The 25,910-nt window shown below is 44.1% G+C and overlaps 1 protein-coding gene across 1 annotated transcript in view; it reads right to left on the bottom strand.

Moving 5' to 3' along the window:
- apbb3 (amyloid beta (A4) precursor protein-binding, family B, member 3) overlaps positions 1-25,910 on the bottom strand; it is an 80,735-nt gene that overhangs the window by 9,551 nt on the left and 45,274 nt on the right. The window contains exons 6-8 of the mRNA XM_072590288.1: positions 25,771-25,898; positions 1,717-1,831; positions 548-635 (exon numbers count right to left, since the gene is read on the bottom strand). Of these exons, the coding sequence (XP_072446389.1) occupies positions 548-635; positions 1,717-1,831; positions 25,771-25,898 (331 nt within the window). The remainder of the gene's footprint in view (positions 1-547; positions 636-1,716; positions 1,832-25,770; positions 25,899-25,910) is intronic.

Genomic DNA, 25,910 nt, shown 5'->3' with positions numbered 1-25,910 from the left:
GATAATAAAGGTAGCTAATTCATAACATTCCCTGAAACAGACCTAGTGAGAAACAATAGACAAGGACATTAGATGTCTCAGGCTGTGCGCTGGCCATGTTACTATCAGTCCATCCTCAAGTCAAAAGACAGAGAGGTACTTGGCAATTCTGGGCTTTAGGAGCAAAATACTGCAGACGCTGGAATCTGTACTGAAAACAGAAAATGTTGGAGGTCACAGTGAGTCAGACAGCATCCATGGAGAGCGGAGAGCTAATGTTTTGAATCTAAACGAAGAGTCATCTAGACTCAAAACATTAGCTTGCTGTCCCTCCATGGATGCTGCCTGACTCACTGTGATCTCCAGTACTTGTTGTTTTCAGTTCTGGGGTTTGCTTTATTGTTGACAGCTCAATCACATGCCACCCTCTTGTGAAGCTGTCGAAAAGCACAGCTGGTCCGGCAACATCCGAGGAGCAGGAGACTCAACGTTTCAGGCATAAGCTTTCTCCTCCCTTGTGAAGCTGCCTACCTCAATAAGGGAAATGAACATTCAGATTAAAAGGTACCTTGTAGAGGCAGGTCCACTGGGGAGATGCTGTCCCCCATTCCCGGAACGTTCGATGAACCACTGTTAATTGCTCGCTCTGCCATGATCTGCAATGAGTTGGAGAAGACTTAAGATTCCAGTACAACATTAGACAACTGAGTTTGTAATCTGGATTGAACAGGTGGGAGTATGGAACTCCAACAGGACATTGCCAAATTGATGAAGTGAGTGGATAGGTGGCAGATGACATTCAAAACAAAGAGTGTTAGGTGATGTGTTTTGGTTGGAAGAATATTGAAAAACAATGTGAAATCGGCAATAAAATTCTAAATGGGTGCAGTAGCAGAGGGAGCTGGGTGTATATGTGCACAGATGAGTTAAACTGGTAAGACACGGGGTTTGTACTCGGTGGAGTTTCGAAGAATGAGGGGAGGTCTGATTGAAATCTACAAAATACTGAGAGGCCTGGATAGAGTGGACATGGAAAAGATGTTTCCAAAAGTAGGAAAGACAAGGGCACAGTCTCAGAGTGAAGGGACAACGCTTTAGAACTGAGGTGAGGAGGAATTCCTTCAGCCAGATGGTGGGGAATCTGTGGAGGCCAAATCATTGAGGATCTTTAAGAAAGGAATAGGTCGATTCTTGATCAGTAAGGGGACCAAGGATTACAGGGAGAAGGCAGGACAAGGGCGTTGAGAAATATCAGCTGTGATCAAGTGGTAGAGTAGATCCGATGCGCCAAATGGCCTCATTCTACTCCTATATCATACAGCCTTATGACAGGTGGCGAGAGCTATGCCACACCTCTGGAGCAGATGGGACTTGAACCCAGGCCACCTGTCTCAGAGATAGGGACACTGCCACTGCATCACAACAACCCGTTTGGTTTCATGAGGTTACTCACTGATCCAATGCTGCACAAGTATGGATCATGTATAACCTCGCGGGATAAATACTGTCTAATCCACCTGTTCAGAGAGATATAGCCACACCTGGAGAGAAAGTGGGACTTGAACCTGGGCATCCTGGCTCAGAGGCAGGGGCACAACCACTGTGCCAGAAGGCATGCACACAATGGGATCTTCACTCACCCCCATAATATAGGGTAGTTAGAAGGGTCCATAAGGCAAGATAAACACAACCCAGTCCAGCTGTAGGTTAGTTGGTGAAGGATTGAAGAGGACTTGCCTGGGAGCACATCTGATGAAGGGCAGTGGCGATGGCTTTGGCAGGAGTGTTGCAATGAAAAACGTGGCACTTCAACATACACGTATCCTTGTCACTGGCAACATAGGCAAAGTCTCTACTCGACAGGGGGAAAGAGACAGATTCAACAGTGAACACACTGAGCAGAAACATCCCACTGTAACCTCACACTGAGCAGAAACATCCCACATTAACCCCACCCTGAGCAGATACATTCCACAGTAACCCCAAACTGAGCAGATACATCCTGTTATAACCCCACATTGAGCAGACACATCCCAGAGTGACCCCAAACTGAGCAGATACATCCCACAGTATCCCACTCTGAGCAGATACATCTCACAGTGACCCCACCCTGAGCAGATACATCCCGCTATAACCCCACACTGAGCAGATACATCTCACTGTAACCCCACACTGAGCAGATACATCCCACACTATCCCATCCTGAGCAGATACATCCCATAGTGACCCCAAACCGAGCAGATGCATCCCACTATAACCCCGCACTAAGAAGATAGATCCCACTGTAACCCCACGCTAAGCAGATACATCCCACTGTAACCCCACCCTGAGTGGATACATCACTCTGTAACCTCACCCTGAGCAGATACATCCCACGGTGACCCCATCCTGAGCAGATACATCACACACTATCCCACCCTGAGCAGATACATCCCACAGTGACCCTATCCTGAGCAGATACTTCACACACTATTCCACCCTGAGCAGATACATCCCACAGTGACCCCATCCTGAGCAGATACACCCCTCACTATCCCACCCTGAGTAGATACATCCCACAGTATCCCACCCTGAGCAGATATATCCCACAGTGAGTCAGACAGCATCGGAGGGTCAGGACCCTTCATTAGGACTTGGTAGGAGGGGAGGGAGCTCAGAAATAAATAGAGGGAGGGGGTGATGCTGGGGTAAAGGTAGGCAGGATGGTGATAGGTCGATGCAGGAAGGGCAGGTATTATCAACTCTGATTTCTAGCATCTGCAGTCCCTACTATCTACACCCTACAGTGACCCCACACTGAGAAGATGCATCCCATATCTATGAAAAATACATTATAGTGAATCATCTTGCTATCTTCAGTGTGTCTGTTTCATTATCGTTAACCTAGACGACAACGACTTGCTTTGATGCAGCATCTTTATTGTATCAAGGTGCAATGACCAAATTAAATTTGATCCCAAGCCGTGTGGAAAATATTTGAGCAAAAGCTTGGTCTTAATGGACAGCTTACAGGAGGTTGATCGGTGTCGATCGTTGGGTGAATTTCTGTTCTATAAACTGCCCATAGTCTGTCTATAATCTGCCAACTCACACTGTGTATAACAGACCAATATCCAGATATCACATTAGGCTGCAAAAGACTTTCAGAGATTTACATAGAACACAGGACAGTACAGCACAGTACAGGCCCTTCAGCCCACAAAATTGTGCCGAGCATTTATCTTAATCTAAGATCAACCTAACCTACACATCCCTCAATTTACTGCCGTCCATGTGCCTGTCCAGCAGTCACTTAAACGTCCCTAATGTCTCTGACTCTACTACCACCGGTGGAAGTGTATTCCACACACCCACCACTCTCTGTGTAAAGAACCTACCTCTGACATCTCCCCTATACCTTCCTCCAATCATCTTAAAATTATGACCCTTTGTGACAGCCATTTCTGCCCTGGGGAAAAGTCTCTGGCTATCTACTCTATCTGTGCCTCTCATTACCTTGTACACCTCTATCAGGTCACCTCTTTTCCTTCTTCTCTCCAGTATGAAAAGCCTGAGCTCACTCAACCTCTCTTCATAAGACAAGCCCTCCAATCCAGGCAGCCTCCTGGTAAATCTCCTCTGAACCCTCTCCAAAGCATCTACATCCTTCCTATAATGAGGCGACCAGAACAGGATACAATATTCCAATTGTGGTCTAACTAGGGTGTTATAGAACTGCAGCATAACCTTGTGGCTCTTAAACTCAATCCCCCTGTTAATCAAATCTAAAACACCAAACGCTTTGTTAACTAGCATTTTATTTTTATTTATTCATTTGTGGGATATGGTGTCACTGGCTGGGCCCAGCATTTATTGCCCATCCCTAGTTGCCCCTTGAGAAGGTGGGGTGAGCTACCTTCTTGAAATGTTGCAGAGTACCTGCTGCAGGTTGACCCACAATGCCCTGAGGGAGGAAATTCCAGGATTTTGACCCAGCAACAGTGAAGGAACGGTGATATATTTCCAAGTCAGTGGCGTGGAGGGGTACCTGGAGATGGTGGGGTTCCCCTTTACCTACTGCCCTTGTCCTTTATTGCTCATCCCTTCATACAATCCCTACAGTGTGGGAGCAGGCCATTCAGCCCATCAAATCCACACCAACCTTCTGAATAGCATCTCAGTTAGACCCAATCCATAACTAATCCACTTAGCCTGCACATAACTGGACACTGTAGGGCAATTTAGCATGGATAAACCACCTAACCTGCACATCTGTGGACTGTGGGAGGAAACTCGAGCACCCTGAGTAATGACGCAGTCAGCTGAGGGTGGAATTGAATCTGGATCCATGGTGCTGTGAGGCAGCAATGCTGACCACTGAGCCACTGTACCATCCTTTAGACCATCACAGGTTCTGAAGCTATTCAGGGACAAAACCTACCACCCCCTCCTGGAGTAACTAAGAATGATCAAAAAATGTGGGGTTTTATTAAGATTTTGACACTTAATGAACAGCAATGTACAAATCCTCAAGGATAAATCAGTAGAGTCAAATAGACCCAGGTTCCTCTCAATTATATCCATGATTTTCCGGAGAACCTTTTGACAGGTTTGTTTTCCAGTCTAGGGCAACCAGGAAATGGTAAAAATGGTGAGAGACTGGGGTAGAATTGGGGTGTTATACTGTTCCTCTTGGAAGGCTGAGGACTCCTCAATTCAGAGGGTCATGAGAGGGTCACAGGAAGAGAACAGGAGTTAGAACATTGTTCTGGTCCCATCCTGGCCCACTGTATCTGCATCTCCTTTGAAACACGTGTCTATCTACTTACTTGCCTCAGTCCGTCTGTCCCTCTCACTGCCTCTTGTCTGTTCCTCTCACTGCCTCTGTCTGTCCCTCTCTCTGCCTCTGTCTGTCCCTCTCACTGTCTCTGTCTGTCCCTCTCACTGTCTCTGTCTGTCCCTCTCACTGCCTCTGTCTGTCCCTCTCACTGTCTCTGTCTGTCCCTCTCACTGCCTCTGTCTGTCCCTCTCACTGCCTCTGTCTGTCCCTCTCACTGTCTCTGTCTGTCCCTCTCACTGTCTCTGTCTGTCCCTCTCACTGCCTCTGTCTGTCCCTCTCACTGCCTCTGTCTGTCCCTCTCACTGTCTCTGTCTGGCCCTCATTGACCTATTTCTGCATGTCTGTAAATCCATGTTCCTCATATAAATCTCCACTCACCTCTTTGCAGTGTAGGAACAATATTCTGAACAGTTACATTTATAATTCTTCGAGTTCTTGTCAAATTTAGTCCAAATTGTTTCTTTAAATTTATGTAATCAAAATTGCTTGAGGGAAATCTTTGGAGATTATGATGCTCTTGGTCGATATATAGTGAGTTGATTCAGAGGACAGCAACATAGAACATAGAACATAGAACATAGAACATAGAACATAGAACATAGAACAATACAGCACAGAACAGGCCCTTCGGCCCACGATGTTGTGCCGAACTTCTATCCTAGATTAAGCACCCATCCATGTACCTATCCAAATGCCGCTTAAAGGTCGCCAATGAATCTGACTCTACCACTCCCTCGGGCAGCGCATTCCATGCCCCCACCACTCTCTGGGTAAAGAACCCACCCCTGACATCTCCCCTATACCTTCCACCCTTCACCTTAAATTTATGTCCCCTTGTAACACTCTGTTGTACCCGGGGAAAAAGTTTCTGACTGTCTCTGATTTGGGATGAAGGCCATTTAGGTGTAATGTAATTTAATCGCTGTCAGATGGTATGTTCATAGAACGGAAGTATCAACATAAACATTTGTGTAAATGATTTTAGCAATGCACTTGACCATGTAGCTCATTACACTGCATTCATCAACCTCCTTCAATTCGGAGTGATCCTGCCCATTAGCTGTGCAGACATTCTTAAGAGGGGACTACAATGTGTTGTATATAAATTGAGTACTTCCTGTTGAATAACACTGTACGTTCCACAGAAATTAGACAAAAATGAGGACTGCAGATGGTTGAGGTCAGAGTCAAGATAGAGTGGTGCTGGAAAAGCACAGCATCCGAGGAGCAGGAAAATTGACGTTTCGGACAAAAGCCTTTCATCAGGAATGAAGGAATTAAATACGCCCTGTTATACTCTTCACCATGCTAAACAATGTCTGCACCAGTATTGCTGTGTCAATGTGTTACTGTAACTATATGAATGACTTGAACTTTCTGCAAACTGATCAAACTGATACATCACCTCACATGACAGGGGCAGTCACGGTGGTTAATGAATAGGTGAATCCCCTCAGCATTAAACATAAACATTGAATGTGACGGAATTGTGTTTCATGCACAATTAACTGATCGCCCTGTCATCGAATTAGACTGGGTTTACATTGCTGAATGAGCATATCATAGGTTATTAGGAATCTACATACAAAGAGACCTCATATGTTATCACCAATTACATCAAACACTTAAAAAGAAGTAAAGTAGCCGGGCTTGATTGCCACCGCGTCCACATACACTCCCTCCACCACTGACGCTCAGTCGCAGCAGTGTGTACCATCAATGAGAGGCACTGTAGAAATTCAGCAGTTTCTAAACCCACAACCACTTCCATCTGTAAGGACAAAGGCAGCAGATACATGGGAACACCACCCCCTGCAAGTTCCCCTCCAAGCCAATCACCATCCTGATTTGGAAATATATCACTGTTCCTTCACTGTTACTGGGTCACAATCCTGGAATTCCCTATCTACGGGAATTGTGGGTCAACCTACAGCACGTGACAGGCGGGGGAGGGGGCGACATGAGGGGGCGGCATGGTGGCTCAGTGTTTGGCACTGCTGCCTTATAGTGCCAGGGACCCAAGTTCAATTCCAGCCTTGGGCGACTGTCTTGGGCCACTGAGTTTGCACATTCGCCCCGTGTCTGCGTGGGTTTCCTCCAGGTGCTCTGGTTTCCTCTCACAATCCAAAGATGTACAGGTTAGGGTGAATTGCCCATGCTAAATTGCCCATAGTGTTCAGGGATGTGTAGGTTAGATACATTAGTCAAGGGTAAATATAGGTTAAGGGGAATGAGTCTGCATGGGTTACTCTTTGGAGGGTTGGTGTGGATTTGTTGGACCGAGAGGCTTTTACCACACTGTAGGGATTCTATAAAATGAATGCAGTGGTTTAAGAAGGCAGCTCACCACCAACCTCTCAAGGGGCAATTTGGGTCAGGCAATAAGTGCTGGGCCCAGCCAGCAATGTCCATGTCTCATAATTTTTTTAAAAATGTCTTATTTTCTCAAGCTGACTGATTCACTATGTTCATTAGTTATATCACTGTGAAAACATAGTGCCAGTTTGGAATGCAAGACTTACTGAAGGTCACAGAAAAAGCTTGAAAGTATTTAGAATCAAGCACTGCCCCTAATCTTAAGTCACATGTACCAAAGGTACTGACTCAACGAAACAATTCCTCTGACCAAAAAGCAGGAAGAGTCTTGCCTGGACTGTGCTCGCGAGGCTCATGAATCCCCGACTCCATTACCACTACCCCTCACCACAACCACACACTGACAAATGCATGGTGGAATTAAGGAGAAAAGCCAGCACTCCAGTAATAAGAATATTGAATAGATCACAAGATGGCCCAATCCTCTACTTCCAACATTAAGAGTGATACAGTGCAGAAGAGGCCCAGTAAGTTATCATGATTTGAATAAACTCAAACTGATATCAAATGATCTCTGAAGTTTAGTACAAAATACAGTGCAGTACTCTATTCATTTTTATTCTGTAATTACAAAGCCTTTTAATTTACAATTGTAATTATTTATGTACTGAAATGTTCATAATTGTTTAAGCAATGTTCCTTCATTGCTTAAACACCTTATTTTTATTTTAGACTGGTGAAGACAACAATGTCAATGTAAGAGTAATCCAGAGTTCCGGGCCAATTATCTAGAGAGATGGGTTCAATTCCCATCATGGTATCCAGTGGCATTTAAACATCCTTAATTAATAAATCTGGAATTGGAAGCTAGTCTCAGTAATGGTGACCATTAGGCCATTGTTGATTGTCATAAAATGCCATCTAATTCACTAATGTCCTTCAGGAAAGGAAATCTGCCATCCTTATTCAGTCTGGCCTACATGTGACTCCAGACCTGCAGCATTGTGTTGACTCCTAACTGTTCCCCAAAGCCTATCCACCACATTGTCAACAAATTCCAACTTCTCAAGAAATATCAATAAGACATAGAAGCAGAAGGAGGCCATTCAGCCCTTCAAGTCTGCTCTGCCATTCAATGAGACTGTGGCTGATCCTGCAATGCTCAATTCCACTTTCCTGCCTTTCCTCCATAATCCTTGATTCCCTTATTGATTAAAAAAATCTCTCTCTCAACTTTGAATATATTTAGCAACCCAATCTCAACAGCCCTCTGTGGGAAAGGATCTCAATGATTCACAACCACCTGAGAGAAGAAGTTCCTCCTCACCTCTCAAGTCAAGAATCCCTTTTTCTGAAATGATACCCTCTGGTCCTCGGTTCTCCCACAAGAGGAAACAACCTCTCCAGGTCTACCCTGTCAAATCCCCTAAGAATCCTGTATAGTTCAGTCATGTTGCCTCGCATTATTCTATATTCTAATAAGTACAGGGCCAACCTACTCAACCTGTCGGCTGGGTGAACCTTCTCTGGACTGCCTCCAATGCTTTTGTAAAAACAATGACTGCAGATGCTGAAAACCAAATACTGGATTAGTGGTGCTGGAAGAGCACAGCAGTTCAGGCAGCATCCAACGAGCAGCGATTTCGCTGCTCGCTGGATGCTGCCTGAACTGCTGTGCTCTTCCAGCACCACTAATCCAATGCTTTTGTGTCTACCCTTGTCAAAATGTGCCTTTATGAATATTGGTGGTTTTCTCAACAGAGCCAGGTCTTCAAGATAAAAATATAAGCAAAAGAACTACATTCTTTTCATCTCATATGCATGTGCTCATGTTCATACATTCCCAGGGTGTCAAAGGCTAGGCCAGCATTGTACTTGAAAAGCTGGAGATAATTAGCTGCAGTCTCACGGGGTGCACTCACAATGCTGCTCAGGGGCAGTGCCAGGATTTTGACCTTTGACAGTGAAGGAACAGTGATACATCAGGATGGTGTGTGGCTTGGAGGGGAACCTGCGGGCGGTGTTGTTGCCATCCATACCCTTCTAGGCAGTTAAAGTCACAGGTTTGCAAAGTTTTGTCTCAGGAGTTTTGAGGAGTAGTTGTTGTGCACCAAGTAGTGAGTTCACCTTTCTGCTATTAAGCCCCTGTGCTGCGAAGGGGATGCTATGTTCAATATGTTTGATGGGCTCCAAAAAAGCAGACAAGTTTGACCTCGATGATGTTAAGTCTCTTGAGAGCTGTTGGAGCTGCACTAATCTATTATAATCAATCTCCCTCTTATAGGAAAGATGTTGTGAAACTCGAAAGGGTTCAGAAAAGATTTACAAGGATGTTGCCAGGGTTGGAAGGTTTGAGCTGTAGGGAGAGGCTGAATAGACTGGGGCTGTTTTCCCTGGAGCGTCGGAGGCAGAGAGGTGACTTTATAGAGATTTATAAAATCTTGAGGGACATGGGACAAGTTAAATAGACAAGGTCTTTTCCCTGGGTTGGGGGAGTCCAGAACTAGAGGACATAGGCTTAGGATGAAAGGGGAAAGATATAAAAGGGACCTAAGGTGCAGGTTTTTCATGGACAGGGTGATGCGTGTATGGAATGAGCTGCCAGAGGAAATGGTGGAGACTGGTACAATTACAACATTTAAAAGGCACCTGGATGGGTATAGGAATAGGAAGGGTTTAGAGGGATATGAGCCAAGTGCTGGCAAATCGGACTAGATTAATTAAGGATATCTGGTTGGCATGGACAAGTTGGACCGAAGGGTCTGTTTTTGTGCTATATTGCTGTATGAATTTGTGATAGGTGAGAGAGGTGGGTGGATGTAGATACTAAGTTGACATTGGACATGAAGGTCACAGGAGATATGTCGAGGGCATTTAGCTTCATGGGTTGGCATGGACAGTGTATGGAGGTGAGCTAAGTGAACAGAGGCAGAACTGAAGGACTGGTTTATTTTTTCCCACTTTTGGTGAAGTTAAGAACCTTTCTGGATCTGGTCCTGAGGTGACCTTTGTATGGGGAAGGTCCCCTCGGTGATAATTAAGGCCTACTTTGTTTGGAATTGTGAAAATGCATGCCTGTCTGAAATAAAACTGTGCATATCCCATTAGGACTGGCAGAGTTATTGAGAAACTGTTTCAAAATGTTGTGGGTATTTCAGAGGGTCTATTCATGTTAAATAATTGCAGAATTTGTACCAGATTGACTGATTTCCCAAACTATCATTCTCACCACGAGGAGCCTACTGAAGAACCAGCTCATTGACTATAAACATTTATTAGCTCAACATTTACTGACATAAGGTACTATGTAATTGTGTGAAATGGGAATTTAGATAAAGGATTAATTGTGATAATAATGTGACAGTTTTGATTGGACAGAAGTTTTGATCGTTTCTGAAAAAAGACAATAAAAACCGAAAGAACAGTGGATGCTGTAAATCAGAAACAAAACCAGAAATTGCTGGAAAAGCTCAGCAGGTCTGGCAGCATCTGTAAAGAGAGACAGCAGAGCTAATGTTTCTAGTCCAGTGCCCCTTCCTCAGAACCTGGACCTGAAATGTTGACTCTGATTTCTCTGCACAGATGCTGTCAGACCTGCTGAGCTTTTCCAGCAACTTTGGTTTCTTTGCTTGTCAAAGCTGGTCATCTTGTATTCATCAGGACAATTTGCAAGAATACCAGTAAATGAGAATAAACAACACTTCTACAAGAGCAGTTTTGTTTTGTTGGCAAATGAACTCTGATTAGTAGAAGCATTGCTGTGGAGAATGATGATTGACAGTTAGCTGCCAGGTTTTGTTTAGATTTCGAACCAGGTAAGTTGACTCTGATTGGTCAGTACATTGCCCTGAGAAATAAGCCAGTGAATCACCATGAGTTTTTTTTTTGAAAAGGCACAATGCATGTACACGGCTGTAAAGAATAGGGCCCTATATGTATATATGTAGCTTCCAGTTTGTACAAGTGTGCCATGCTGCAAACCCGACTGACATCTTAAATTTGTTGCCAGCATAATTATTTATACGCTTGGGATTATCCAGTAAACATTGTCCAGTGCATAATCACATAGAAAGACATATGGTACCATGGTTAACTCAGTGGTTAGCACTGCTGCTTCACAGCGCCAGGGACCTGGGTTCAATTCCAGGCTTGGGTGACTGTCCGTGTCAAGTTTGCAAGTTCTCCCCGTGCCCATGTGGGTTTCCTCCCACTGTCCAAAGATGTGAAGATTAGGGTAGATTGGTCATGCTATAGTGACCAGGGGTGTGCAGACTATCCATGGGAAGAAAATGCAGGGATGGGGGGGGGGTTAGATCTCGGTGGGTTGCTCTTTGGAGGACTGGTGTTGCCTGCTTCCACACTATTGAGATTCTATGACTATGTAATGTTGGACACTGTGTTACAATTTTTTGGGCACAACTGGTTGGGTACAATCAGTACCTTGCTTGTAGCAAACAGTTGAAGGGATAAGCCTTGCGATATGACTCACCATCCTTTGGCATGCAGATACCTGGCATCAGCTCAGCACTGAAATTCATATACTACGTCACTCATTTGTGTAATGGGCAGAACATTTCTTCAGCTTGACAGCAACATCTTGCCGCGGGGATGGGAAACTGAGCTGGGAGACAAGAGTGCGGGAAACACAGGTGGGAACAAAAGAAAGAAAGTAAAAGTGGAAGGCAGAAGAAATGAGGGCCAGAGGCAAATAAGGATGGAGTACAAACAAAAAAGCTGTAAAGATGTCAGAAAAGACAAGTCCTATATCTGAATGTATGGAGCCTTCGCAATAAGATAGACAAACAGCACAAACAGATAACGATTGCCATTGTGGAGTCATGGCTGCAAGGGGATCAAAGTGGAAATTAAACATCCAAGGGTATTTAATCATGAGAAAGGACAAGCAAAACAAAGAAATAGTGTTGTGTTGTAGTGAAATGACACTGGCTGACGTCATGTGGAATAGTCTGGGTGAAACCAAGAGGCAACAGGGAGCAGAAAGCATTAGTGGGAGTTCCACATTGCCATACAGCAGTGATGAGCTACACGATGGCATTAAACAGGAATCTAAAGAGGAATGCAATAAGGGTAGTACAATAATCACTGAGGATTTCAATTTACATGTAGGCTGGGTAAATAGATTTGTAAGATTCCAGCAGAAATGTATCTTTGACAGAATGGCTTCTGAATCCCTAGTCCTTGCATATTTCCAATATGTCCAAGGAATGTGTCCAAGGTTAATGTTCAGCATTAATCTACACTTAGAGAGACAGGGATTAATTAAGAACATGACTTTGTTAGGGGGAAATATGTCCGACCAACTTGATTGAATCTTTCGAAAGAGGCAACCAAGGAAGTAGTTGAGGGCAATGCATTGAACACAGTCTACCTAGGCTTCAGCATGACTTTGGATAAGGTCCTGCACTGGAAGGTAAGGCCCCAGGGAATCCAAGAAAAATTGGCTAATTAGATTCAGAGTTGACTGAGTGGCAGGAGACAAAAAAACTGTAGATGCTGGAATTCAAGGTGGACAGGCAGGAGGCTAGAAGAACACAGCACGCCAGGCAGCATCAGGAGGCGGAGAAGCCAACATTTCAGGTGTAACCCTTCTTCAGAGGGTGATGGTTGAGAGTGTTTTTGTAACTGGGCCTGTGTCCAATGGGGTTCTGTGGGGGGTCAGTGTTGGGGCTTTTGCTGTCTGTGAGGCATGTAGTAACAAATTAGGCTTGAATACATCAGTGCATAACGGTGAGGAGGATGGCTTTAGATTCCAGGAGGGCATAGATGAGCTGGTCAGGTGCTCTGGTCAGTGGCAAATGGAAATCAATCCCACATCAATGTGAAGTGATGTACTTGGCAAGGGATAGATAATGAATAGAAGACCCTGGGAAGCACTGAAGATCATGTACTCTGGTATCTTAAGGTATCAAGACAGTTAGATATAATGGTTAAGAAGGCATGCCTTCATTAGCCAAGGCATAGGGTTTAGAACATAGAACATAGAACAATACAGCACAGAACAGGCCCTTCGGCCCACGATGTTGTGCCGCACTTCTATCCTAGATTAAGCACCCATCCATGTACCTATCCAAATGCCGCTTAAAGGTCGCCAATGATTCTGACTCTACCACTCCCACGGGCAGCGCATTCCATGCCCCCACCACTCTCTGGGTAAAGAACCCACCCCTGACATCTCCCCTATACCTTCCACCCTTCACCTTAAATTTATGTCCCCTTGTAACACTCTGTTGTACCCGGGGAAAAAGTTTCTGACTGTCTACTCTATCTATTCCCCTGATCATCTTATAAACCTCTATCAAGTCACCCCTCATCCTTCGCCATTCCAATGAGAAAAGGCCGAGAACTCTCAACCTATCCTCGTACGACCTACTCTCCATTCCAGGCAACATCCTGGTAAATCTTCTCTGCACCCTCTCCAAAGCTTCCACATCTTTCCTAAAGTGAGGCGACCAGAACTGCACACAGTACTCCAACTGTGGCCTAACCAAAGTCCTGTACAGCTGCAACATCACTTCACGACTCTTGAATTCAATCCCTCTGCTAATGAACGATAATACTCCATAGGCCTTCTTACAAACTCTATCCACCTGAGTGGCAACCTTCAAAGATCTATGTACATAGACCCCAAGATCCCTCTGTTCCTCCACCTGACTAAGAACCCTACCATTAACCCTGTATTCCGCATTCTTATTTGTTCTTCCAAAATGGACAACCTCACACTTGGCAGGGTTGAACTCCATCTGCCACTCCTCAGCCCAGCTCTGCATCATATCTAAGTCCCTCTGCAGCCGACAACAGCCCTCCTCACTGTCCACAACTCCACCTATCTTCGTATCATCTGCAAATTTACTGACCCACCCTTCGACTCCCTCATCTAAGTCATTAATAAAAATTACAAACAGCAGAGGACCCAGAACTGATCCCTGCGGAACTCCACTTGTAACTGGGCTCCAGGCTGAATATTTACCATCTACCACCACTCTCTGCCTTCGACCGGTTAGCCAGTTTTCTATCCAATTGGCCAAATTTCCCTCTATCCCATGCCTCCTGACTTTCCGCATAAGCCTACCATGGGGAACCTTATCAAATGCCTTACTAAAATCCATGTACACTACATCCACTGCTCTACCCTCATCCACATGCTTGGTTTAAGAGCAGGAGGTTCCGCTGGAAATGTATAAAATGCTGCTTAGGCCACAGCTAGAGCATTGTGTGTAACCTTCATGGTCCCTTCGTCTTTCTTGTCACATTCTGGTTTATCAATGCCACTGTGAGGACTGACCTTCATACACTATCCCTCATTGATATCAAAGAGCCCATCTCACAGAATTTTGATCTCACTGTCTTGTTGTGGCTCTCTCAGAGATAGACCAATGTAGTGAGGTGAAGAGACAGCAGAGGGCTCCCCCATGATCTTAGACACAAAGGTCCACATTGTATTGTGACAGGAACAGCATTACACAGTCAGGTTTACCCTTGTTCTTTAGGAACATAGAAACAGAATCTAGGAAGTGGAGTACGCCATTCAGCCCTTTGAGCTGGCTACTCCATTTAATACGATCATGGCACTCATCCAGTTCAATATCCCGTTCTCCCTTTTCTGCCATTAATACACAAATCCTCACCAAATTCACGGCATATCGAGATACCATGTGGGTTGCTCATTTTCAGAGATCAGAAGTCTCTTCACATAAACGACATTCTCTCATTATGTTGCACATTAAGTGGGGCAGCACAGTGGCTCAGTGGTTAGCACTGCTGCCTCACAACACGAGGGACCTGGGTTCAATTACAGCCTCAGGCGACTGTCTGTGGGAAGACTGTATATTCTCCCTGTGTCTGTGTGGACTTCCTCCCACAATCCAATGTTGTGCAGGTTAGGTGGACTGGCCATGAGAAATGACCTTAGTGTCCAGCGACATGCAGGCTAGGTGGATTCCCTGTAGAAAATGCAGGGATTGGTTGGGATACTTTTCAGAGGGAGGGCGTGGACCCGATGGGCTGAATAGCCTGCTCCTACACTGTAAGGATTCTGTATTTTAAAAAACTGGGTATGCCCTCTATGGTTCAGTGATCAGTACCCTACTTTTTCAAGGGCAAACAATGAATGCTGGCCTTCCCCTCTGAGCCATGAGGTTGTGGGTTCAAACAGGAGAGTTCCTGCCTGCCTGACCTGCTGTGATTTTCCAGCCTCACATCTATTGAGGCGGAGATGGGTACTGCAGATGCTGGAGATCAGAGTCAAGATTAGAGTGGTGCTGGAAAAGCACAGCAGGTCAGGCAGCTTCTGAGGAACAGGAAAATTGATGTTTGCGGCAAAAGCCCTTCATCAGGAATGATGAAGCCTTTCATTTTGGTGAGTAGGTTTTCTCTCTCTCTCTTAACTCAGCCTTCCTTCCTTCCTTCCTTTTGCCCTTCATCAGGAATGATGAAGCCCTTCCTGATGAAGGGCTTTTGCCCAAAACATCGATTTTCCTGCTCCTTGGATGTTGCCTGACCTGCTGCGCTTTTCCAGCACCACTCTAATCTTGACTCACATCTATTGACTCCGCTCCAGGACTTGACCTGGTTGATGCTGCAGTGAATCACTGAGGGCACGCTGGTCTTGGAGATGACATGTTAAACTGAAGGGGATGTGAAAAAAATCCCACTGTGCTATTTGAAGCAGACTTATCCCTAGTGCCCTGGGCAGTTGTTCTCCTTCAAACCAACATCACACAAAAAAAAAACAAACTGACTCATCATTGATATCACTTTGCTGCCTGTGGAATTTTCCTTTGTGCAACTTGGTTTCGGTGGTCCCTAAATTACTGCAGATGCCAAGTTCCAAATTGGGTGTAAAATGCCCTGAGATGCTTCTGATCATGGAAAACACTATTGAAATGTGAGTTTATTTATTGTACTTTATGCGGAAAGCTGCTAATCAAGAGTGCAAAGTTAAGCAAATGCAATGCAAATCATTCTCTCACACGGAAAGTTAATCTCATTTCCTGGAGATTTTGGATATAATCAAATTATTATTGTTTTCTTTCTCACGTTGGTGAGTAGTAGCTTTTCTCTCTCTCTCTCTCTTAACTCAGCCTTTCTTCCTTCCTTTTGTTGTTCTGTACCTGAAAGCCCAGTCATTTGCCTTAATGCCTTTTCTATCTTTCTCTTTTCCTTCTCAATTCTATTAGCTCAGGGTTCCCTCATTCACTGAGCTCACAGATGCCCTGGTACAGTTCAGTCATCAATGGAAACTTCAAGTGCCGCTAGATGTGACAATCTATTATCTAACATTTTAATCTAAACAAATGGGCATGCTGGAAGATACTTAAAGGATATAGAAATTAGAGACTCTACCTGTCTCTGTCTCCATGGCAGCCGGAAGAAAATCAATCAATTAATCAATAAAATCATTTGAACATCTGAAATAATATTTTATATGTGTATCACCAAACAACAACTTTTATTTATATAGCATACTTAACCTAATAAAACATCCCAAGGTGATTCACATGAGCCTTATGAAACAGAGTTTGATGATGAGCAACATTGGGGATATAAGAACATAAAAGATAAGAGTAGAGGTAGACCACTCAGCCCATCAAGTATGCTATGCCATTCAATGCTATCATGGCTTCAACTTCACCTTTCTGCCTTTTCCGCAGAATCTTTGGTTCCCTTACTGATTAACAATGTCTATCTCAGCTTTGAAAAACTGGGGCAGATCACCAGTGAAGTAGATTTTAAAGAGTTTCTAAAAAAAAGACTAAAAAAAACCTTCATATTTACTCAGATGGATAGCTGATGCCTGAATACAAAATCTATAAAATTATGAGGGGCATGTGTAGGATAAATAGACAAAGTCTCTTCCCTGTGGTGGGGGAGTTCAGAACTAGAGAGCATTGGTTTAGGGTGAGAGGGGAAAGATATAAAAGACACACAAAGGGTGGTGTGTGTATGGAATGAGCTGCCAGAGGAAGTGGTGGAGGCTGATACAATTGTAACATTTAAAAGGCATCTGAATGGGTATATGAATAGGAAGGGTTTAGAGGGATATGCGCCGGGTGCTGGCAGGTGGAACTAGATTGGTTTGGGATATCAGGTTGGCATGGATGAGTTGGATTGAAGGGTCTGTTTCCATGCTGTACATCTCTATGACCCTATGACTCTAAATCCCAAAAATCAATTTGTTGACCAGTATTGACACAAAAGGCCAAATAGCCTCCTCATGTTCTAAGTCTGAGTTCTATAACTTTGACGAAAGACGCTAAAGACCTGACCCTGACAGCACTGTAGTTCCAGGGAGTTATTTTCTGCTTTATCCTCATTATCCTCATGGTCCCACAGCTAACTTTGTGGTGCTGGCTTCCTGGATCCCTGATCCCTGCTGATCACCCAAATCCCAAACTCCTGCTCATGTCCTGGTCCCACAGCCCCAACTTAATGTACAGCCAACAATTCAAACTTGGGCAAATTTCAAAATTTGCTGATGACATTATACTTGAAAAGTGTAGTACCCAGTGGGGAAGGCAATAATAAGCGTCAGGATGATAAAGACACACAGAGGGATAGACAACACATGGCAGGTTTAATTCAGAAAAGTACCACAAAATAAAGATTGATTGGAAGAATGCAAGACACAATATACATTAAACCAGAAGATTATTCAGAACTCTGAAAATGGAGTTAGATGATTAGGAATAAAAAGGGGACAGAAATAATTGGGAGTGGTTTACAGTCTCCCAGACAATTGTTGTTGGTCAAAGCATTAGCAAGAAATAAATGGAGATTTTAGCAAAGAAAATGTAACAGTCAAGAACTTTAACCCCTATGAGAACCAGACAAATGAAACTGGCAAGACTGATCTGGAAGTTGGGCTGCAGAGCAGAGCAGTTCTGTTACAGATCTCTGGAACCAACATTGTGCAAACTAACTAAGCATTAATTACTAGGGCTCACGAGTTCAAAGAGAGAGGGGAAAAGTTGAGGGGAGATTTATGTGGAAAGTTCTTCATGCAGAGGGTGGCAGGGGCCTGGAACGCGTTGCCAGCGGAGATGGTAGGGGCAGGAATGATAGCATCATTGAAGACGAAGACAGATAAATGGATGGGGAGGGAGCAGAGGGATACAGATCCTTAGGGAATAGGCGGCAGGTATAGATAGGGGATCTGAATCAGCGCAGACTTGGAGGGCCGAAGGGCCTGTTCCTGCACTGTAATTTTCTTTGTTCTTTGTTCTTAAGCTATTTTGGACCTGATATTATCTAGGAGGTAGGGTTAATTAGCCCAACTTATGATAAAAGATACACCAGGGGAAAAACAACTATTCATAAGTCACTGAATTCCTCATTAAGTCTGAAAGCAGCGTGCTCCAGTCCCAAATAAGCTTCAACAAAGTCAATTACAAAATAAAAAGGTTCTGAAGCAGAGTCTTGCACTGAAATGTTATCTCTGTTTCCCTCTCCATGGATGCTGTCAGATCTGTGAGTTTCTCCAGTTCTTTCTGTAAGTGCTTCAAATCTCCAGCATCTGGAATAGTTTGTTTTTAATTACAGTATAAAGGGAGCACTGGTTGAGGTTTGTTGAGTAAACAGACTAAAGGGGATGACAGTAAATAAAGTGGGACAATTTAAAATTAAAGAAACAATTCAAATGTAAAGCAAAATTACATTCCAAACCTCATTAAGGAAGATCTATTCATTGCTGATTAGGGAGGGTGATAGGATTAGAATGATAAAAAAAAGGCTTGATAGATAGATAGATAGACAAACAGACAGATAAATAGAGAGATAGAGGGATAAAGGAATAGAGGGAGAGATGGAGACATAGACAGACAGACAGACAGATAGATAGATAGATTCTCCAATGTACAGAAGATCACATTGGGAGCACCTGATGCAGTAAACTAGGTTGGAGGAGAGGCAAGTGAATCTCTGATATTTTGTGTCTATCTTCATAGCAGAAGATGGCTTGTGGGTAGGAGGCAGATGGTAATAGTGGAAGGATGCTCACCAGACTGGAGGCCTGTGACTAGTGGAGTGCCTCATGGGTTGGTGCTGGGCCCATTGCTGTTTGTTATCTATATCATTGATTTGGATGAGAATGTACAAGGCATGATTAGTAAGTTTGCAGCCGACACTAAAATAGGACAGTGTTGTGGACAGTGTTATCAGAAAGGTTGTCAGAAATTGCACCAGGATATTGACCAGCTGGGGAAGTGTGCTGAGAAATGGCAAATGGAGTTTAATATAGATAGGTGTGAGGTCTTGCATTTTGGAAAGTCAAATCAAGGCAGGGGTTTCATGGTGAATAGTAGGGTCTTAAGGAGTGTAGTGGAACAGAGGGATCTTGGAGTTCAGACGCAAGGTTTTGTGAAAGTGGAGTCCCAGGTAGACAGGGCAGTGAAGGAGGCTTTTGGCACACTGGCCTTCATCAGTCAGGGTATTGAGTATAGAAGTTGGGAAGTTATGTTGCAGTTATACAGGACATAGGTGAGGCTACACTTGGAGTATTGTGTTCAGCTTTGGTCCCCTTTGCTATAGGAAGGATGTTACTAAACTGGAAAGAGTGCAGAAGAAATTTACCAGGATGTTGCCAGGTCTCAAGGGTCTGAGTTTTAAGGAGAGGTTGGACAAACTAGGACTTTTTTCTTTAGAGCGGAGGAGAATCTTATAGAAGTGTATAAGATCATGAGAAGCATGGATTGGGTGAATGCACTCAGCCTTTTCCCCAGGGTTGGAGAATCGAAGACTAGAGGGCATCGGTTTAAGGTGAGAGGGGAAAGAATAAAAGGGAACCTGAGAGGCAACCTTTTTACACAGAGGGTGGTACACATATGGAATGAGCTGCCACCAGAAGAGATTGAAGCAGGTACATTAACAACATTTAAAAGGCATTTGGACAAATACATGGATAGGAAAGGATTAGAAGGATATGGGCCAAGTGCAGGGAAATGGGGTTAGCATGGATGGACATTTTGGTCAGCATGGACCAGTTTGGGCCAAAGGGCCTGTCTCCATGCTGTAGGACTCTGTGAGTCTATAAGATACAAATTGCATACCACAAATAGAGGGTAACCAAAGAGCTTAACACAATTAATATGACCAGATTAAATTGTTTAGAGAAACTCAAAGAATGAAAATTCAACATGTCCCCAGGATCTGATGGTCTACATCCTCCAGTTCTGAATAGGACAAGTACAGACACAAGTTAGATACAAACTTGAAAAAATTTTCAAGGTTCTGGAGGTGGTCCCAGCCTATAGGAAACTAATAAATGGAACATCTCTACTCAGGAAGAGTGAGAAAACAGGCCAGTTATACTGTCATCAGTTGCTAGGAAAATCTATTATTAAGGAAATCTTAACAATGCACTTTAAACAAAAGCAGAACCAGATAAAGTTGTGGTTTTATGAAAGGAAACTCATGTTTGATCAATCTATTAGAGTTTCTCTTGAGAATGTAACTATTAAGATTGATAAAGGAAACCTGGTAGATGCAGTATAGTTGGATTTCCAAAATGCATTCATTAGGATACTATGCTTCAGGTTAATAGGGCGAGGAAGGGTTGTAACTATATTCATTTGGATAGGGACAGCACTGATAGCTGGGCACTCCCAAATTGCCAGGCTATAACTAGTAGACCTTTCTTTCATTCTTGTATCACCAATATTTGCTGCCCATCCCTAACTACCCTCACACTGAGTAGATTTCTTGCCCATTTCAAAGGTCAGTTAAGAGTCAATCATATTGATGTGGGTCTGGAGCCAAATGCAGGCTGCACTGGGATTAGTGAACCTGATGGGTTTTTAAATAACAATCAACGATAATTTCAGGGTCACTACTGAGACTAACTCCACACTGACTTTTAATTACACCAACTGCAATGGTAGGTTTTGAACTCATATCCTCAAGGTCACTAGTCCGGTGATAATGACCATACCACCACCATCTCTCAGTATGTGCCATGTGGATCAATGCTGGATCTCAGTGTTTATTAATGACTTTGATGAAAAGACACAGGATAATGCATCTAACTTTGCTGATGACACAAAGTTAGATGGAAATGTGAGCTGTGAGGAGGATACAGAGAGGTTACAAAGTGATACACACAGTTACGTGAGTGGATTAAATTCTCACAAATCTGTTTCCCAACCCAAGCCACCCACTTTCAGCTTTAACCCAGGCCAGAAATTTGGTTCAGGCACCAAACGTGACTCAAGGAGGTGGGAATTGGGTTCTGAAGAAGAGTTATACCAGATTGAAACGTTTCTTTCTCTACAGAAGTTTCCGGACCTTTAGCTCTTCCTGTGTTCGTTTCAGATTCCCAGCAATATTTCACCTCTACTAAAGGAGCAATCATTAATACCAAAGACTGTGAACTGTGCATTTCCCTGGGACTTTCTGATTAAGGAACAGGAAGAATGTATCCCCAAGTGGGGATGGGGATCTAGATCCCAGAGACACATTGTGAGCTTCACCTGTGGAACTGAGGTGAGGAGCAATTCCTTCACTCAGGAGGGAGGTGAACCTGTGTAATTCTGTACCCCATTAGCTCAAATATTGAGCTTATTCAGGACAGAAATCAGCAAATAGCTAGACATTACAACCATAAGAAATAGGAACAGGAGTAGGTCGTTGTGCCCCTCTCGTCTGTTCTTCCATTGAGTAGGATCTGACATTCCTAACAACCACTTTCCTGCCTTTCCCTGATATTAAAGATACCAAAGGATACCGAATGCAACGTAATGAAATGATGGGCTGAATGGCCTACTTCTGTGCTACTTTCCTGATAGAACGTAGAACTGTACAGCACAGGAATGAACCCTTCGATCCACGATTCTGTGCTGAACATGATGCCAAATTAAAGTAATCACTTCTGCCTGCCCATGGTCACCATCCCTTGCATATTGTTCAATTATGATCATTTGTCCCAGATCACTGGTTTCAAAGAAAATCCCAGTAAGTTCCATTTCCCTGCTCTCTTCCTACAGCTATGCAATTTTTTTTCTTCATTTATTTAACCAACATCTTTCAAAGGCTACTATTGAACCTCTATTCACCATTCCTGCACTCCAAATAACACTCCCAAGGACCTTACCATTAACTGTATTAGTCCTGCTAAGATTTGCTTTCCCAAAATGCAGCACCTCACATTTATCTAAATTAAACTTCATCTGCCACTTCTCAGCTCATTGGCCCATCTGATTAGAATCCTGTTGCAATCTGAGGTAGCCTTCTTCACTGTCCACTACACCTCCAATTTTGGTGTCATCTGCAAACTTACTAACTATACCTCTTGCTGGCAGGTGGGACTAGATTGGGTTGGGATATGGTCTGTTTCCGTGCTGTACATCTCTATGACTCTATGACTCTTCATATCACGTCTGGCTATTTTGCCTATGTCTTTATCTCTGTGCCCTGTGGATATCTGCATTGCAAAAACTGTTCTTTATTTACCCTCTTAACTTTCAGTGGAATGCTGCCGGGGCTAAAGGAGTGAAATATTGGGGATAGATTACACAGACCAGGGCTGTACTGTGAACATAGAGCCATATAAATTAGGAGCAGGAGTAGGGCCCTCACTCCCCTCCAGCCTGTTTCACCATTCAATAAATCATGACTGATCTGGTTCCTCCATATCCCTACCTACCACGGATAGCCTTGCTTAACAAGTATCCAGCCCCTCTGCCTCATAAATATTCAAAGTCTCTACTTCCACTGCCTTTTAGGGCAGAGTGGGAGACGCATGGCCCTCTGGGAGATATAAGGTCATCCTTAACTCTACTTTCAATGGGTCACCCCTTTATCCTTAAACAGTGACCTTAATTGTAGATTCTCCCACAAGAGTAAATATCCTCTCCACATCCACCTGCTCAAGTTCCCTCCGGATTTAATATGTTTTAATCAAATCACATCCAATTCTACTGAACTCCAGCAGAATCCAATTTGGAATCCCTCAAGTAGCAAAGCTTCAGGTCTCATCCAAATTACAGGCTGGATACGGCAAATCCCGGATGGGGTGGGGGTGGAGGCAGGGGCGGGGTAGGGGTATGGTATGTGAAAGCGTTCTCTTGAAATTACAACACAGCTCTCCAGGAGCGATGCCAAGAGGAAATCTCTCTCTCAAAAATGTCCTTATGTTGGATGTCAGTTGAAAGTTTAATAAATTGCAGCTACTTCCACATATTAAAGGTTATGGAAGCAAGGTGACTTAATCAGCTAATGGTTTCTTTTATATTGAGTTTGCCATGAGCAGCCAATTTGTTTTTCCCCCAGTCTGTGTTGCCTTTAAATCATACTGCACAACTGGACACCTATCAAATAGGTAGTCTTCTGGTAGAGTGGGTTTCGTCCCTGCCTCTGAGTCAGAAACCCAGGATTCAAGTCTTGTCCCAGGACCTCGTGGCTAATGGAGGTGGTTAGTCAAACTCGTTAATTACCAAACTGCAAGCCATTCCAAAACATGTCAAGGCTGGGTAAGAGCAGGAGAGTTTCCTGTTTAACCATGTGATGGAAAGAATGTTGGTGTCTCCACCATCATCATCCATTTGATGATCTATCTGAATGGTGGCAGAACAGGCTTGAGGGCTGAATGGCCTTCTCTGTTTAGGAATCAGGCCCACGGATAGCCACAGGGTGATGGATATTATTGAACTCATCAACATTAGATCACTACCTTCCCTCTAACTCACACAGTGGGCTGGAAGATCCAGTGAGTGTGGTGTGTTAGTTAATTCAGGGAGTGGGAGTTGTTAGGCACTATGTATGCTTCCATAGAATCCTTACGTTGTGGAAAACAGCCCTTCAACCCAACAAGGCCACACTGTCCCTCCGAAGAGTAACCCACCCAGACCTATTCCTCTATCCTATTATCCTATATTTACCCCAGACCAATGCACATAACCTACCTGAACACTCTGGGCAATTTAGCATGGCCAATTCACCTGACCTGCCCATCTTTGGACTGTGGGAGGAAACCGGAGCATCCGGAGGAAACCCACACAGATGCAGGAAGATTGTGCAAACTCCACACAGACAGTTACCTGAGCTAGGAATTGAACCTGAGTCCCTGGCGCTGTGAGGCAGCAGTGCTAACCACTGAGCCATCGTGTTGTGTGTTGGAGCAATGAAATTTCCATTAATGTGGAGATCATTGAACTCACCAACCCATTAACACAATCAACTAGAAAGTTCCCAACTGCTCTCCCTGATAAGACCACGGGACCATACAACATAGGAGGAGAAGTAGGCCATTCAGCCCTTGGAGTCTGCTCCACCAATCAATGTGATCGTGACTGATCTGTTCATCCTCAACTTCACTTTCCTATATTCTCCACATAGCCCTTTATTCCCTTGCCCATTAAAAAGTTGTCCATCCCAACCTTGAACATACTTAATGACACAGCCTTGCTAGCCCTCTGTGGTAAAGAATTCTACAGGGTCACTCCCCTCTGAGAGAAGGAATTCTTCCTCACCTCTGTCTCAAATACATGACCCCTTATTCAGAATGATGCCCTCTGGTCCTAGACTCACCCACAAGAGGAAACAACCTTTCTGCAGCTAGCCTGCCAAGCCCTCTATGAATCTTATACATATCAATAAGATCACCTCTCATTGTTTGATGCTCAGTGAGGAGCTCCGAATGGATTTTGGGAGAAGACCTAGCCAAAATCTCACCTCATCTAAAGGACTATTCGTCCAACCTTCTGCCAGAGATATCAACAATCCATCCCTCATTCCCCCACTGCCCTCCCTTGCCCACACCTCATTCACAATTGTAATGAATGATTCGTCCTCCAAGATTTCGCCCCAGTTCACCCCCAGCTCACTCCTTACGGGACTGCGGCTCAACTGAGCACCTGCTATTGTCCAGCTCCCATGTTCCAGACTAGGCTGTTGCTTGCATGGGGCTCCTGAAGGCTATTCAACTCTGGAAAGGAAATCTCAACCCAGCCTCAAACCCTGACACTGTCCAATACCCACCGGGAACACTGAGGCACACAGCAGCTTTATCCCTTTGCCATGGTGGCACAGGTTGGGGGTTGAGTCAATGTCTCACCAGTTCACATGAGCCCAAGTTCAACAAGGAGTTGGTTTGTACCCACTGTGCCTGGGTGTGGAATAAATTGCACATGGTGCAGGAAGAGCTCAGGATATTACATCTAAAAATGGGGGAGCTTCTCAGCAACTCATCCACACCATTTTATTACTGAGTGACAGTTTGTTTCCGCCAATTGCCATTTCTGGTAGACGGGCTGTCCCTGGGGGAGGGATTATCCCAGTGCCAATCAGAGAGAGGTTCCTGTGTGCAGCTCAAAGGGGTCATCTCAATTCATTGAACCTCCAAAGTCAGTGCAGCTAAAATGGTGACAGATTAAACTTTCAACTGTTCAACCTTAATTCCGAAGGACCGAGGGACAAATTGAGTTGAAGTTAGTTAAATGGTTGAAGCTGTAATTCAAATTCTGAGGTGTTTGAATGATATAAGTTTGTAGCACATCTAATAAACAACAAATTTTCCCCACATCTGAAGACACAACAGTAAGAGGAGAAGAATAATAAAGTGCGAGAAGCAGAGGTTAAGTTATGAATATCGGCTTGATGGTTTAATCTTCGCTGATGGTGTAAAGGGAGGAGAGACCTGTACTCACCTACCATTGTTACAGCCCACTCCCCACACTCGAATGTTGATAATCGGTTGGGAATGAATCAAACTGTGGTCGACAGGATCGACCAGGCTCAGCATGTCCTTCTTCAGCACCATCACCATATCCTGACCCTGCACCAAAGA

This window comes from Chiloscyllium punctatum, chromosome 20, assembly GCF_047496795.1.
Source record: "Chiloscyllium punctatum isolate Juve2018m chromosome 20, sChiPun1.3, whole genome shotgun sequence".
Taxonomy (NCBI): domain Eukaryota; kingdom Metazoa; phylum Chordata; class Chondrichthyes; order Orectolobiformes; family Hemiscylliidae; genus Chiloscyllium; species Chiloscyllium punctatum.
The sequence above is the reverse complement of the archived record's forward strand: the minus strand, read 5'-3'. Positions and strand labels throughout refer to the sequence as shown.